This window comes from Arctopsyche grandis, chromosome 4, assembly GCF_051622035.1.
Source record: "Arctopsyche grandis isolate Sample6627 chromosome 4, ASM5162203v2, whole genome shotgun sequence".
In the NCBI taxonomy this organism is placed as follows: domain Eukaryota; kingdom Metazoa; phylum Arthropoda; class Insecta; order Trichoptera; family Hydropsychidae; genus Arctopsyche; species Arctopsyche grandis.
In genome coordinates this window covers 7,725,210-7,743,705 of record NC_135358.1, presented here as the reverse complement: position 1 = coordinate 7,743,705, position 18,496 = coordinate 7,725,210, and the positions used below count along the sequence as shown (strand labels likewise).

Genomic DNA, 18,496 nt, shown 5'->3' with positions numbered 1-18,496 from the left:
TGGCGTACCGTTATTGGACTAGAAGGACTAGACTAGTCACCTAAAATTGAAAAATATCAACAATTCAATTACAACAAATTCAAATAGTTGTCCATATTGATATTGTTTACTCGGAAAGGCGAAGTTCAGAAATTGAAATCGGCCCTTCTAATTGATAGTGATGGTGGATTGTTATGGTATGGTCCACCGGATCATTCGCTTGCACGGTTCGTCGTCTCAATTCCTCCTTTTTCGGTACATGTGAATTTTTATATTGCGTCGAAGACAAAACATTTTTCGATTTAATTTCTCTTCAAGCATTTATGGAATTTTCACTAAGGATATTCTGATTTGTGACTATCATACATCGTTCTGAACAATTTTTTTGTTAAAATAACGCATATTTACACGCAGCTTCTTGATTACAAATGTGGCAAGGGTCGCGAAAACAAATAACGAGGCTTTGGAATGTTGAATTCTCGATCGATTGTTCGAAAAATTATTCAGAAGAATAACCTTTGAAGATTAACTTAATGTAATTTGGAAAGATATTAAAGCTATTTAGAATATTTTTCTTAGCACAAAAATGAAAAATTGCAATCATCACTTCAAGACAGATTATTATAATTCAAAAATTTTCTGTCTATACTTAGTTCCCTGTTTTAAAAGTCACGACACGCCACTGACACACACATATTCGTATTTTAATTTAAAAAAATACACGCTTGTATTTGATGTTTCTCTCTGGACAGATAAGACTCAAACAGAAGAATCCAGTCATACAATTTGATGCAAATTTCCATCTAATTAACTTATTACAAAGATGAGATAAACGGAAAGCCGACATACTCCATACAAATAAATATCATTACAATAACATTTTAACACAGGTTTACGATAAATAATTTGACCGTTAAGATAGTAAATACGTATGAAATTTCCTCGAAACATTGTTCATACAAATTCAAGCATTATGTATGTATGTATATCGATATTTGAATCAGTTTTAAAATTTAAAAATAATATTTCTCGAATAAGAAACGTATTATACTAATACAGCAAGTATTTATTTCAATTCAAGAAAATCCCCTCTATTTAAAAATCAACACTGCGTAGATACAACACGGTCGTTTGCGAATTATCACCTGTGCACTGTTTACCTGAACGGGCGCGCTGAATGAAAAGGCACACATTGATCACAATTCCAAGCAAAGGATATTTTAAAATTAATTCAAATTTAATATAATATACTTAAAGGCAGATAGAAATATCAATCCCATGTCGTTAAGGATGAATCTTCAATACCTGGTAATAAGTACGGCGTGGGATTCGGAGCCGGCAGCCAATAGGCCGCACTGATGGCAGGATATTGACTTCCTGGAGGACTATTGGAGCCATTTTGCTGCTGATGCTGCTGCTGCTTCACTCGGTTCTTCATGGCCATGTCACCATCGCGCACCATCAGCGTATTGCCATCGCACACCACTCTTTAAAATTATCTTTACACCGCGAAACGTTCGTTCGAGCACTGAATTTCAATATTTAAATATCACTGATACCGATCCGATTTAATCACCTGTGAATTATTTTGACAGTAGTAGAGAGATGCTCATGCGCACGTGCGTATCCGACGACGCGCCGCGCTCGTGTGGAAAAGTGTGGAAATATTTCGCGCGACGTGCAAATAAATAGACGACGCTTTTCTTTAGACGTCGGGAAATCTCACCTGCGTCTCTATGAAGACCGTACAATTAATTTCAATCGATAAATAATTAGATTGGCATAAACTACAAGTACAATGATCATAAAGTGGTACGTTGATTGAAATATGTAGTGTTGTGTGTCGTTCTTTGGTCATAAATAAAATATCAATGAAAGGTAGTGGGGAAAGTTCATTCTGTTTTGCGGTTTCGGTATGCTTATAACAAATATATACATTGTTTTGCACAAATAGGCGCGTATAAATAGACTGGAATATTTCTAGAAAGCATATATATCAAATTGTACTTTGGTATTGACCTGAAAACTGCGATTTTCACGATAGAAGTGACAAATCGTCGGACAGGCACGGCACGACGTGTCCCATTAGTGAAAAATATTATAAAATGAAAGAAAGTTTTTCCATCGCTGTTACAAAACTTATATATGACACGGAAAATTAGCGTTCAATACTAATCGGAAGCTTTAATGTAATTAAAATAGTTTTTTTCTTCACATTGAAAGAAATAGTAAGAAAGTATGCATTTATGGAATATTGACTCATTTTTATATATTTTTTCTATAATAGACTAAATTATATATAATTTTTAGAAAAAAAATGATATTGCATAATTATAGTTAAATTAATTTATTAAAATAATATAAAATATACGTAGAATTTCCGCATGCAGGTCTATTCATACTATCCAGCACTGCAAAGTAACAGCCCGACACGGCAGTGCACGGAAAAGACTACTTCTATACATACTATACAGTAATGCACGCTCAGACAAGTTTTTGCCGAATGCTAGGCAAAATCAGCTTACATATACATTAGAGAGCGTGACGATACGGTGCAATATTGCTTGCGTGTAATTATTTTAACAATAAGATGTTTCTGAAAATATTCATATGCGCTTGCGCACTATAACGTCACGTCTTGCGTAAATATTGACAATCGGTTTTACGGTGACTCGTACTGCTGCATAGTATGAATAGATTTTGTCGGCTACTGTTGTTAATTACTATTAAGTCCACGCAACGTTAGACACGAATGCGGCATACAAAATTTACCAAAGAATACTTTTTTACTTTTGGTTACGTGCAATTATTATATGGTAGTATGAATAGACCCAAAAGGTCAGTTTATACTGACAAACCACAGACCGGCAACTTATTCATTAGTACATTCTATATGGACACATTCATATGTTCCGTAATATGTACGTAACAGCAGTAGCTGACACGATCTATTCGAATTATACAGTAGTACACATCACAGAACCGGTTTTCTACGGCCACTGTAGAAATATATGCGCATGCGTACTTTCGAAAGTACGCATGCTCGTAAGAATATATTCGGAAACGTCATATTGTGACTAAATTGACTCGATGATACAACGCAAGCAGTATTGCGCCGTATCGTCGCACTCCGTACTGTATACGTAGGTCAATTTTGCCTTGCACTCGGCCGAAACAAGTCTGAACGTGCCGAATCGTATGCTTCTGTATAGTATGAATAGAATAATCTTTTCCGTGCACTGCTGTGCGGGATGAAGCCGTGCAGTTCTGAATGATATAAATACGCTTTGTGCAATAGTGGAATGTATACATATATCTGATTTAATGCTGAATTATTGTATAGCCTCTTAAATCACTACTAGAGTTTGAAACCAAGGTGTAGTTTAATGTGCACACTGTGGTAGCAGTTTAAAATAATACGAAATAAAATGAGCAAGACCGAATGAATAAATAGTACATAACATACGTCTGGTTATGTTCCACAATTAAAATAATAAAAAAAAATTAAAACACGTCGAACCAAAATGAAAGAAAAATTAGTTCCACATCTATAAATAATTAATGAGACATTTTTTTTAAAGAAACGCAGTATGGGGCAAGACTTATTACAATTTGCGAGATATATGATCATTCGGTAAGAAGTTATGTATGCATCTATGTACATAAATACAAAGCAATGAAGTCATTGCATTCTATATGTTGCTTTTTACATACCACATTGTAGTGCCCTTGCTTTAGATAAAATCAAACAATCATCATAAAGTATAGTATGTATGTATGTATGTATAAACCATTATGTATCGAATGAGATATGGGACGATATTTTTACGATTTCACTTTGTACGAATTCTTTTCTCACACTTCATATAAATAAATGCGAATTTTTGGCTTGCACAAACGCTTTTGTGACATATATTATAAAAGCGTGCGATGTACGAAATGACAAGATCAAAATATTTCCAATCGTATATACACACACATGTAATAAAACGAAAATCTTGTCTAGCGTACGCGAAGAAGGGAGATAGAAGACAACTTGTTTGACAGTTGGTAAGGTGTTTTGAACATTTTATCACAAAAATCACAGATTTTCACCATCGATCATTTTTTGCACAATGCATGTGCAATTGTGTGCACGCGAACGTGCCCGATTCGAACGGTCAGGATTTACGTAATGACCGTTGACGACACAAAGTGATTGGTCGCTAATTAAAGATACCACTTGTCAGGTATTTCAAAGAGACACAAAGACAACGTGCTAAACTAGTTGTCACTGATGTTCTAACGAGATTCATACAACGGGAGATGCTAAAACGCGCAAACTGAAGAAACACGCCGCGTTGCAAATTGAACAGAAGCGATACAGCGAAACAAATACGACTTGAAAATGGATCAGCCTTGGATTGATTTTTCACATTTTCTCTCTTTTTCCGGAACACCTGCGTAGGCGTTGGGTTCGCCTACACACCTCTGAACTAATTTGCAGATTTTTTTCTTCTTTGTTTGAAAAAAATTATTTCTTCTTGGAACGAAATAGCCGGCAACCGGAAACGAACGGGAATTACACGCTTGAATGTCGAAAAAAATCGGTTGGACACTCCTGGCTGGTTTAGTGCAATGTTGGAGACATCGCGATTGCGTAAATGTGATTTGCGGTTCAAAGTCTGCGGTGTGAACTTAAGAAACGCGAGAAAATGTGCGTTACATACACGAACTTGCATATGTGCGGTTACGCGTATAGAAAAATCGATAATTTAATTATATTCATGTACAAGTGCGTCAGGGCCGCGGAAGCTGCGGTCCGGGAGCCGCATGAGATGACACGAGTGCATTTTAAATAAATAAGTTAGCTGTGAAAGCACACTCTTGCCTTAACTGCATTCATTTGAAGTGCCTTTTGCACTACACTTTAATATAATCAGCAGCAGCATAGATCAATGGTTAGCATGTTAGGCTTTCAATTGTGTGGTCACGGGTTCAATCCCTGGCTGTGTTGCTGGCCAGACCTTCGATATGTGACTCCAAGGTCAATCGTTTCCTTTCAGAGTTTGCCAATTTATCTAATTTCAATGAAACGGTTCCATCAAATTGGCAGTCCTGTCTCATTTCTCGTACAATTCGAGTTTAAACATTTAAACATATATAGCACATACATATACAGATGTACTTATGAAAACAAATAAATAAGTAAATCATGTTTCACTAATCATAAATAAAATAATCGTTATACATATATTGCCGATTAAAATCTTAAAGACGAACTCTAGAAACTACTTACATTTGTGTTCGTCAAAATGATATACAATTTGTGGTAATTTTTTTCAATGACAACAAAAATTGTGGTTACAAAATTTCTTACACGGAAAAAAAAAACACACCTAAAGTAATTTTATAATTGCCATCAATTTGAAATTTAAAATACGTCACGTATTAATTATTAATTAAAGTGCGTTTCAACCAGCACAGCTCAAATCGGCAACATACATGCCATACGAATGTTCCGCAATGTATACGTGGCGTATCCAAAACAGCAGCAACGCGATCTATTCATATTATACAGCAGTACATGTCACCAAAACGTATCTTACGTAATCGAAGTCGAAGTCAAAATCGATATTTTAATTTTTTATTCATATATTCTGGCGCGGTTTTGTCGCCGAACGCTTTTTTCTGGGGCGGTTTTATCACCGCTCGCCGTAATATCGGGGCGGCTATGTACCGAGCGATTTTGACTGGACGATTTTACACCACAAGAAGATTGCCCATACGGGTGCTATTCATGGTAATTGGATTATTAGTCACATCACGATCGCCCAAAAGACAATTTTTGCCATGAAAATCGCGAATACGGAATATTTGGCACTCGAGTTCTCGTTAGTATGATAGTTATCGTTAGTATGATGGACTTTTCGGCTGCCAGATGTTCCGTTATAGAGATTTTAGTGAATTTTGGGCGAGCGCTCTGTGACCGATAATCACCGAACCATTATTCATACATAGAAACCAACAGCAAAACGACTCTTATAAACCGTTCACCTATTGCTACTGTTGCCTATAACACTTTTCGACACGAAAAATGGTTCAGAGACGAGATATGACTTTTATTATAGATCTATGCCCAATGAACACGAATTTGGTAATAAAAAATGTTGATTGGCTCGAGATTCGGAGATGTATTTTTTAAATCGCGAGATTTTTCTATATCTTGGTGTTGTTCGGTCGATGTCTCAAAAGCTGTCAATTTCCTGTTTAAAATGAATATTGGAATCTATAGTTGGGTATTTTATCATTCATTTGTAATACTTTTCAGCTTTCAAATCTCTCTAAGTAGTCGCCCAGTTCAAATCAAAAGTCAAAAGTCCGTATTTTCACTTGGGATTTTTTTCCACTGTTAATACTATTTTATATTGAGTTTTTTCTATTGAAACATATTTATTGGGATAGTGTTCTGGCCACACTATTTTTTTTTTCGTTTAAAAGGGTTAATTGGAAGTCTTCACTATAGGTATATACGAAGAACTACTTACTTATCAACTTGTAACGAGTCACAAACATACGCACAATAGTGACTTACATACATTATGGTGTTGTGATATAATTTTAGCTCTGAAACACTTATCAATAGAATTTTTATCTAAATACTACTCAAAACTGAAAGAAAAGTTTGTGCATTCCTGCCGAACATAAATTAAGTTTGATACAGACCAGAGAGGAATCTCAGTCGTACAAACAAACACACGTTAAAATGATAATAAATAAGAAGTAAAAAAAGCTCAACTATTCGAGCGGTGGTGTCTCATTGTCTTGGAGACGTTTTAAAAAATTACCGCGAACCGACCGTAGCAGTAATAATAATTTCCTATTGAGGCGTATGCGTAAAGATGACAAAAGAGTGTTGTCGTTATTGTTATTGTATATCGACGTTATGGAAATGCGACGAACATGCAAATTATGCACGGCCAGGCCACATTCGCCACATTCACGTGTTCGTTCGACGAATCGTTCATTGTGCGATGTGGACTGATTGCAATATTCATTATTGCCCATTACATACGTACAACGTCACTTTACGCTTCAAAATATGTTTCAGAACTAAAATCATATCACAACACCGTAATGTATGTATGTAAGTCATTATTGTGCGTATGTTTGTGACTCGTTACAAGTTGATAAGTAAGAAGTTCTTCGTATATACCTATAGTTAAGACTTCCAATTAACCCTTTTAAACGAAAACAAAAAATAGTGTAGTTCGAACACTATCCCAATAAACATTTTTCAATAGAAAATACTCAATATAAAATAGTATTAACAGTGAGAAAAAATCTCAAGTGAAAATACATATTTTTGACTTTTGATTTGAACTGGACGACTACTTATAGAGATTTGAAAGCTGAAAAGTACTACAGATGATAGATATAATACCCAAACATAGATTCCAATATTCATTTTGAACAGAAAATTGACAAATTTTGAGACATCGACCGAACAACACCAAGATATAGAAAAATCGCGCCAATCTCGAGCCAATCCACATTTTTTATTAACAGATCCGTGTTTACTGGGCATAGATCTATAATAAAAGTCATTTCTCGTCTCTGAACCATTTTTCGTGTTGAACAGTGTAATATGACGTTGTATCGAATGGTAAATTTAGAAATATTACACTATTATAAAGATGGGAATTTGACTTAGAAAGTCCGCGAATAGGAAGAAGATTTTCATCATGTAACTTGCATTTATATGTATGTATGTACATATGTAGCTGCTGATATAGCTAAAATGTAAATTTCATGCAAAAATTACATTGAATTGAATTCCATTGACTTTTATGAACGAAATCATTTTTTCTCTATCTAAGAGAAATCTTAAATAAACTACTGTACGAGTATTGTATTGTAGTACATTTTTTTGGTTAATTCTTTATGACAGAAAGTATAATAGTTTTATAAAAAAATCAACATATGAGCCGCTATATTGGAAAGTCCAATTTTCAGTTCCAAAACACTATTTCTGTTTAACTTAATTCTAAAATTGGTATCGCCTCTTTTAATTCGATATGTTCACAATCTCGAAAGAGCAGAACAAACGTATTACAGGCTATCAGTATTTTTAAATATTATAAATCGCAAACCATTTTATATAATGTTTTACTCTGGGATATTTCTCGAAATGAAGAAAAGTGGACTTACGCCAATTTCAAATATAATACATGAATACCGATCTTGAAGTTGTACACAAGTACGAGGGTGTGATATTGAAATAAAAAGGCGGATCGACATGGTGGAAAGCCCAATGACGAAACTGAGCAAAACTTGGAAAGACCAGGCCATCACAGTGTCTACGAAAATGCGTCTGGTCCGAGTTTCAAGCTCGAGAAAGGCAAAGATGTAGTGCTGGAGACGGATGCTTGTAGCGAGAAGTGCTTCCATGCTACAAGATCTGCAAGGGTTGGTGACTGGCTATCATCTATCTGTATAATGCGTATCCTCCAGTTATTTGAGCAGCTTGCGCGGCGAGACCAGGACAACCTGGAAACATTTATCGTTCTGGGAAGCGTTGAGGGAAGCAGAAGAAGATCCCCAACAAGATGGAGTGAGCAGGTCAGAGCTGCCACTGGGAAAAGTGAAGTCGATGGATGACGATTTTGACGCCCTTAGATTATAAAGCCCGGGACCATTGCTTCCTTCGTACGGCTCTTTGTATACGATTAAGTGATTGACTCACATTCGACTTGAAATTCGCACTTATCCTTGAACCCTTGCGGCCCTTTTACCTTTCATTCTTACATTTACTTGTTTTTCTTTAGTAGTTTTTGTCTAAATACCTATGTATATAGCAGTGACGTGCGCTGAAATTCTTTCTCTTTTTGTCGTACAGCCTTACTTAATGTGCACGATTAGGAACAGCCTGTTCCTCTTGTATCCTGCTCGTGCACATTAAGTAAGGCTGTACGACAAAAAGAGAGAGAATTTCAGCGCACGCCACTGGTACATACATACATAGATAGACCACCGGAACAACTGACTCGTGTACCGGGACGCGGGGATACAGATCTATAATATAAACCGGGACATGTCCCGGTCTACCGGTACGTATAGCACCCCCTGCAGAAAAGAAAAGTTTTCCAAGATTTTGGCATAGAGGTGTGGATTTATTGAAAATTCTTGTTGCTTTCAAAATCCAAAGAAAACGATATTCATAAGGAATACGACCAAATAAGAAAGTAATCAAAACGAAAGACAACCGTTTAAAGCAAAAGTAATTATAGACAACCGTTTAAAGCAAACCCACATTTGAATGGCTCAATTTAAATTTAGATGTTCATTTAAATTTGCGGTTATTTACCGCAAATATATAATAGACAATCGTTGTATGCAGAGAGAGCGCATACGTTTTACAAAGCAAACATTGAATCAAGGTTTACGATCGCTGACGAAAGACAACAGCGGAATAAATAAACTCGGAAGCACAATAAAAGCTCACAAGATTTAATCTAACGTTCATCTGAAAAGCTTTTTTAAATCAGCGAACAGGTGGCGATCGTCAGACGTACGCCGCATACAAAAAAAAACAACACACACTTATCTCGTATGAGATATTATAATTAAAGTTTTTATCCTTGCCATATAAGCGTAGACTTGCGGTTTTGTCCCTAACGAAGGCCCAAACTCGATTAAGGGCACGTACATACATGCCGGGATAATCCACGTGTGTTATTGGGAGTCGGGTCGGAATTAGCGGGATTAAGACGCTTTCGACGCTAACCAGAGGAGTAGTAACCCAAATTTGATTTTGCGGAGAGATTGCGGCGCACGGGATTATTGCCTAGACTTATCGATCGCGATTGCCCTTGCCCTTTACACTGCAGGCATTCGTTCGAGATCGAATTAGTTTTAGAACGGCCAGAGTGGTTAACCAGATTGAGGACATGTGGCAACTAGTGTGTTTACACAGCCGAGTGCATTTTTAATGGAGGAGACGTGTGTTTGGCTCAGCCTTGGGCCGCTTATAGAGGAGAGCCGCGGCTCTATTCAATTCGAAATATAATAAAAGCACTGAGAGTCATAAGAGTCGCGGATAGAGAGGGAGAGAGAGAGCGAGAAAGTCATGGGCTGATGATGAGTGATGATGATCGGTCGAGTGGATCTGGGGGAATCCGACTGGGCGTCGCAATGACTTCTAGAACTTGGCATGGTCTCGGTGCAACAATGTATCAATCACGCGCCAACTGTCCGTGCAAGATGCATCATTGGAATCCGAACGGCGGGAGAAGTTGCATCGATTCGTTACTAACAGGGATGTACGACACGACTTAATCATCCGGAAGAATTGATTGAAGCGCTCTTTGAGAGTTTCCGCGCCGTAAATAAGTGCATCGCAGGTTCATAGCTCAATTGTTCAAGAGTCATGTACATATATTCGATGGTGCAATTGCATGACGCTGCAAGTCTACCACAACTCTCTGGTCCACTGACAATGTATCACTGACAATGATTTTGCCTGCCAATAGCTGATCGAAAGTACATAATGTAAAGTATATCTAATTATTTGGACGAAAATTTTGAAACATCTGATTTGACGTATTGGTTAACATAGGTAAATTTTCACGACAGTTAGGCGATTTTCTGGGTGTTAATATATCAGAGAACAAATTTGGGACCAAGGTGCATACACACATAGTTGCCTCCATATATAGAGAACTTAACAAGTTCAGATCTAAAATTCCCCAATGGAAAAAGTCTAAAATGGCAATCAGTAATAGAATATTTAGGAGCAGCGTTTGACGAAAGAATGAGATGAGCCCTAACCTTTCAAAGCTCCAAATAATACAAAATAAATCCCTAAAAATAATTTATAACACACCCATGTATACTAAACTGAAAAAACTACAGACTAGAAATAATATTCAGCTAGTCACAGACACTAATAACAAACCAGTAGATTCTATGACAGAATCACTAATAACATTACTAACATACTTATGAAGAGTCTCTGTGATTATAATAAGATGTCTATACCCTTCATGTATAAACACAAATTGATTAAACACAATCTGCTTTGGATCATCAACTTTTAGTTAATATTATAAAATGTATTATGAACGTTGCAAACAGGTTTTTGAGCTTTTTTACTATTATGCTGTATATTAACATTAAAATTAGATAATGTTTTAATAGATAATTCATAAGATGTATTGTGAACATAATTTATTTATTATAAAAAGCATTTAAAAATCTAAATCAAAATATAGACAAATCCTGTTCTTTTAAGTACGTTAAATATTATTTATTTGTTTGTATACAATAACAGAGAACGTATGTACATACATTGTTCTGAGCCTTGTAGTTTGTATTGGGTTTGCATCTGGGTATATAAATACGAAGCGTACCGAGCTAGAGATAAGAAGAATCAACACTCATACAAAAGTAAAAAAAAAAACAGTGAAAAGAAAAATGCTTTCATTATATAAACGTAGTTCATAATAGTATCAGAATTTAAATTGATGCTGTAATCGCGTTCTGGAATACTAGAGAACGATCAGCATACATTCATACAGTGCCAACTTTTAATTCACAGCATCTCACAATCGCACACTATATCCACAATAAGCCAGCCAATCAAATGATAATATCTGGCAGGCGACGGATGAATTCTCCTCTAGCATTCATTGGACGATTAATTTCGCCGCTTCGACCAATTGCAGAGCGAAATTTATAACCAAAGATGCACCAAAATTGCACGCAAGCCGATACGAGTCGAATTCAATTGGGTTGTTTATTTATTCGGTCGCTAACGAAGAGCACTTACGATGCACGCAGAAAAATGCATGTCGGCTCGCGCGCATTACCTTATCTAGTGACACACATAATAAACAACGTATAATTAGACGTCACCGTAAATTGCTTGGGAATGTACAAAAATTACGACGATACACGCTTTTAGCAATATTCAAGTGGTTTAAAAAAAATAAGTACTTTCACGAATAATTTGAAAAATTGCACGACAGAAAAGAAATCAAAATAAATTCATGGCTATTCAGAAACTTACATATCAAAAAATGAAAACAAATAAATCTAATTTGAAATTTATCAGTCGATGATAGATTAATCTATATATATTTATATCCAGTGGTGTAGTGCTAAATAAAAAAGAACCAGGGCGGTGTTTAATTTTTATGACCCCCTCCCCTCTTTTTTCATCACTTAAAAATACGTATCCTAATATTGGTAGTGCAAATATTTATAAAAAAAATCGAATGCTAATTAACAAATATTCTTGTTGAAATTATGATGTTTTTTATATTTTCTAAAAACTTCATAATAATAAGTAATATAATAACTAAAAGAAAACAAAAATATAGAAAAGATATTGGAAAAGAAGAATTACAAAAATCTTCAAGTTTAAGAAAGACTTCTACATTGTTTTTAAAAATATTATGGTTTTGAGAATTTAGTAGATTGTTGGGACTCTAACCACTCTGTTTGAAAAGAAGGAATCTCTGATCAATTTATTTGATTTTTCTTTTTGGAGTTTGACAGTGTGACCTCTAAGATGAGTGTTTTCATTGAACATAATGAGTTTGGACATAAGATATTTATGATGATTATTTATTATTCTAAAGACTTCGATTAAGTCGCCTCTTATTCTTCGATTAAGTGTTATTAATATTAGTCCAAATATTTTTTTAATTTTACTCATAAAACAATTTTCATATTAAAGTGCCAGAGCGGTGACCTGGGTCAAAAAAAAGTACCAGGGCGGCGACCTGTCCGACTACACCACTGTTTATATCTGACTTGTTCTAAATGGAGCGATTTTTCACCCAATTTGTCGGTCGTAGAGATCGCTAACTATGATGGCTAAGATTTCTCTATATCAAATAAGACATTGTTACGCGATGTAAATCAACCTAACATGAAATTTATGAGTAGATGATAGATAGTTTGTTTGATATATGTACGTGCATTCGACTTGTTCTAAATGAAGTGATTTGTCGACCAATTTGTCGGTCGTCGAGATCGCTACCTACGATGTTTGTAACATAGCTAGCATTTCACTACATTAAATACAGTATGTTGTAAATAGTTGGTACACGATATAAATTGACCTAACCTCAAATATATCAGTTGACGATAGGTTAGTTTATATAGTATTGTACATACAAAAATTGTCGATCGTAGGGATCGTTGCCTTCGATGTCCATGACTTAGAATTTACGTTAATCCATCCGCTGAAGGAAGAGACTTGGGTAAAACGTACAGACAGGTAAAATGTAAAATGTACATCTCTTTCAGCTCCTCTCGACCAATAAATAGCATTTAGTATAGATAATAGAACATTGCATGAACGAAATGCTATTGGTCGAGATAGGGTGAAAAAGACAGCATATGCGTTTTATCTATGTAAGTGGATTTTAAACATAAAGTGGAAGTGGTTCAAAATCAGATCAAAAATTTTTGCCGGGCAGGAATTTCATAGAACTAACAGAGTGAAGCTAATAAAAAGCTTCTAAAATACATAATATAGAATTTTAAATTTCTTACACTTTTTTGTTGAAATGATCTAGCAAAAAAAAACTTCATCTATTGTTACTACGTACATAGATAAAGTAACTAGATCATGAAAACGTGATCAGTGATCGATTCTGAGTTCGAATCAGTCAATATCTCGAGTTCGAATTTTCGCATGATTACAAAACTTCTCGTGTTAATTACGCATTTCCACGCCATTTGAACAGTCAGGACTAAAATTCGCAAAGGATATGTGATATTTCGAATGATTCGTTTGTATGATTTTGTACATATTTTGTAGAGGAAAAAATGTGGCTCATATCAAGACCGTTATGATGACATTTGGGCAGGACTGGTTTTATAACTGTCAGTTTATAAATCATATGGTGAATTGAACTCGATGATCAATGATCATACTTACATGCATATTAGCCACGAAGTAATTCATCTAAAAAGCAGTTAGTGACAGTCTGGAAAAACTTTTGAAATCTGACTGAGCTTTAAAATATCCTAATCATTATACTTGGGAAAGTCGATATAGCCGATGAACCCAATTTTTACTTTTACTTCGTAGTAACAATAGATGAAGTTTTGTGATCATGCGAAAATTCGAACACGGAATCTATCACTGATCACGTTTTCATGATCTAGAAAAAATGTGTGTGTGTCTGTGTATTTTGGGGATCTTTTAAACACCGTTAGTCCTATCGAACTGAAACTTAGTATCGGTGACTGGATTTTTTATCGACACGACGTGAATTTTTTTCAATTTTTTTTTCACGCAGTCATGAGTTCTTGACTGACATGCTGATATAAAATAATAATGATTTATTCGAATACAAATGAATTGATCACTGTTGACATTGAAGGTTGACTAAATAAGACGTCGATTTTCATCGGCAGCAATTTTCATTGTTCGTCGGCGAACCTACTTTTGATAAACGACGTTGCAGTTGGAAATAGCTTATGCACTGGAATGCAGCGAGCAGAGTAGTAGTTAGCCGTTGAGACAATGCGTTTCCGACTGTCTGTCCATCCGTCCGATTGCGAAACACTTGTGAAAATAGCCGACTCGTAAAAACCAGTGAATTACGACAGTTTACCCGAGTATTTACTCGTTCACTTTCAGGAGCAACGTTTCAGAAGAAGTGGGCGAAGAATAACACCCTCGACCGCGCGACGTTTTCACATTCGCAAATGAAAATTGCGCGATGTCAATAGAGAGCGTTTATTTTCGTTTTATGCAGATTTCAAATTCGAGAACGGTTAAACAGTCTATATATGTATACTGATATTCTAATAATCGTAAAAAACGTTCAAAATTCCGCGGTCAATATACACGTATCAATATTGAAGAGCAATATAAATAAGCATAGAGCTTTTGCGAGATCTGGAAGGTGTTGATGTATTTACGACGGACCGAATCCTAATAATAAGTTTCAACTCTAAAATAACACATACGTGGATTTGCAATTCATGAAAAAATAATTTAAAATCTTTGTCTTCACGCAGGATAAATAACAATTAAACTATTACAAAGTGTAATATCAGAATATGCAAGTAATTGGACTTACTTTTAATGAGCATCGTTATCGGAAAATGTTCTAAGAAAGTTTTACATTGTTTTTAGGAGCTCGATATAAACAAATTCTATTGAAAAATCTATTGATTGAAGATGTATTTGTCATATTTATATACGTACATATAGGATTTTGATAAAAAAAACATTTTAAATATTAGTTTGAATACAGCCAATTATTAATAAATATTAGCAATTGGGATAACAAACAATATTAGCATGGAAATAAAATTTGAGCCTAATAAATTGTTTAAATAAAGTCTGAGAGTCACTTCAATTTTGACATAGTGTTGTCTAACGAAAGTAATGGTAAGAACACACACAAGACGTGTGCGTGGAATTCATCCTTGAGAGGCGTATCTTCACGTAATTATTAATTCGTACGATCTTATTATTATTATTATTATTATTATTTCCCATACATTTCTTCAAATATGGGAATCACCGACATCGAACATTGTCAAACGTATGTCAATAAAAAGATGAAATATCACCGAAAACACCCCAAGGGGGTGAGGTTTGTGAAAGGATGTGATAGGTCGAATTGGAGTAGGTCGAACGTTTTTACAAGCTTTTAATTAGTTTCACTTCTACTCATCAGGTCGCTTTGATATATTACCGACATAAACCAGCAGCGTGGACTAGTGGTTATCATATGTATATGCTTTCGAACAAAGTGATCATGGGTTCGAGTCCCACTGGTTGCTGCTGGCCAGACCTTGGTTTGTGACTCCAGGTCGATCGTTTCGTATCAGAGTTCGTATCAAAATATTGACAGCCTTTACCCATTTCTGGCAATTTTCGAGTTTTCAGCATCTCGAAATATTACGATTTATTTAAAAAAAATTCTCCGAAAATGTAAGTTTATCAAAAATTTGTCAAAATTTATCCAATGATGATTTTTATGATGCTTTGTTAAAAAAATATATTCTAAAAACTGTATATCGATATTTGTCATTGTCAGGAAGGCGCATTGGGTTTACCTGTTTCCTAAATTCCTGGTATATTTATTATATGTATGTAAAAATAAGGGGGTTAGCCATCATTGAAGTAAGCTAAAGTCTCCGAAATGAAGCTACAAGAGTTTGCTTCAGATCGGAGCGATGTCAGATAGCTATACAAACGCAGCATTCTACCGCCCCTTCGCATTTCACTTAAAGTTACTTTCTCAAAAAAAAAGTGCCAATCTATTATTACTAGTCTCAAGGAAGTCGATGGATGCTTTTCAAATAACAATTGACCGCTCCATTAGTGTTCAATGCAATAAAGCAAAAATCATGGTTTTTCTAAGAAATCGACAATAGTGAACCATTTTTTGGACGAAACGCATCCATTCATCGCAGATCTTTCTTAATATTTTTCAAATTTATGCCATAGAAAAAAATATTGACGAAGTCATGTGTGTCAACAAACTATTCACGTAGGTTATTACTATTACGAAAAATTCGTATAGAATAATACAAACACGTAGACAAAAAATGAGTACTTTATGTGCAGATAAACCATCATATCGTCATACATTTTAGTATGAAAATGGTCACCTACTTTCAGCGTTTTGCTACATACATACATATATAGATACAATGCTACAGCTGTATGTATGTACATGCACTTATAATAATGCCAATTATACGAAGGTGACACAGTTCAGACTTAGTACCTGGGTAAAGTTTACGCGTTATTTTTTTTCGCTGTATTGTATTGTACATGAACGATGTTGTATATGTAGTACGATAACGATGTATTGTACATGAACATCCAATTCCGCAATAGTTACACGCGCGTTTCAAAGGTAATTTTTAACTGACAGATTCACAGGTGACGGTTCAAAGTTCTCCTCGAATATGGAAACTTTCGTACTTTTTACACGCCAAAATATATCACGGCAGATCGAGAGAAACGGACAAATTAACGTTCGGCATATCGGGGTGACAGATCGCCGTTTAAATGAAATTTCTATGTCCGCCCACGTTCGGCAAGACAAGACATTTCGACTGGAGATCTACTTCAATCATCGCCATATCTTCAAAAATAGAAACATTTCTCAATGGCCGCTTGTTTTGGCTGGCACGTGCTCACTATACCGGACGGTGAGAGAAAAAACAATGGAGAGCGCATTTCTTTACAATTTTTCTAACACGTTCAACGCTAGTATCGAATTTTGATAATTCAAATCATCTAATATATAATTTCGAAAGACATTTTGCATATATGTAACCTTGGTTGGTTGGTTCGTAGACAACACATTTGATTTATTTTTTTTTCGATTCCCGGCGGCAAAGGCGCCGGATTCTGGTATACATATAATTTTGAAAGAAACTTAGTATATATGGTTGTTTGTTCGTGACAGTCGATTTAATAAAAAAAACAAATGAGTATTCAAATAAATTTAATAAAATGTTTACTATTAGATTAGTCATGTTTAAGCGGTTTATATTACAAATACCGAGCGAAGCCGGGTAAAACCACTACTTCCATATAAAAACGCATACGAATAAAAAAACGTACGACTAAGCAACAAACGTGTGTATGATTTAACTTATGCGTATGTTATTTTATTAAATATATTTTTTTAAATTGTTTAAAATAAAGACAAATTCTGATGGTCAAATAAATGCACATGTTACATTTGAAGGGTATCTTCCAGTTTTAATATATTTTGACTAGTTGGAATGTATTCCATCTTACCTGGTACCAACTACCGTTAAAGTTGCAGTGTATTTTCAGCTGTAATATAAATATTTTGAATATATTTCGTCTAACCCACGTAAGTTCATTCATATGGCGAATCACACTATATCTGATCAAAATATATTACAACTGGTAAATACAATTCAACTACAAGTTGGTCCCAGGTTAGATAGAGAGTTTAGGTTTTCGTGAAAACTGGTAAATTAATTTCCAATTAAGTACCATTTTTGTTTTGAACATATTTTTAAAGTCATCGTAACACGGTATTCATTACCTTTGTTCGTAAGATCTAGCAAATATTAAAGCATTATTGGATTATTAAGCATGCGTAAAAAATATCAGAGTTGTCAAAACTCAACTGTTGTATTACAACTGGCGCACATGGTTGAAAGTGTATTTGCGCTTGTAGATATATAATTTACTAGTTGAATTATATTCGAATATGAATGACCTAAAACTCCAGTCGGAATATATAACGACTGAAAATACACTTCGACTGTAACATATTGTATAATAAATCTGTTACAGTGAATTTTTTATTGTAAAATTATAATTATGTACATGTTACAGTGACATTGTTATTGTAAAATTATAATTTTTCTCACTCAGGTAGCAAGTAAGGATCAAACAACAGAATTATAAATTCACTTCTCAATGTTAAAACGGGCGAATGACTCGTAAATAATTGCGCTAAAATGTAAAATGAAAATTAAAGTCTTTTTGTGATATTAAAAT

At 34.9% G+C, this 18,496-nt stretch overlaps 1 protein-coding gene across 15 annotated transcripts in view; it reads right to left on the bottom strand.

Moving 5' to 3' along the window:
* The window catches only part of LOC143911227 (CUGBP Elav-like family member 2), a 605,340-nt gene that overhangs the window by 19,875 nt on the left and 566,969 nt on the right, over positions 1 to 18,496 (bottom strand). For 3 of the 15 annotated variants that reach the window (XM_077430034.1, XM_077430038.1, XM_077430036.1), the window contains exon 2: positions 1,285 to 1,555. The exons of 10 other annotated variants lie outside the window; for them this stretch is intronic. In XM_077430034.1, the coding sequence (XP_077286160.1) occupies positions 1,285 to 1,441 (157 nt within the window). In that variant the 5' untranslated portion in view covers positions 1,442 to 1,555. Of the gene's footprint in view, positions 1 to 1,284; positions 1,822 to 18,496 lie in introns of those variants that run through there. 2 more of the 15 variants (XM_077430033.1, XM_077430037.1) reach the window with 2 other exon arrangements.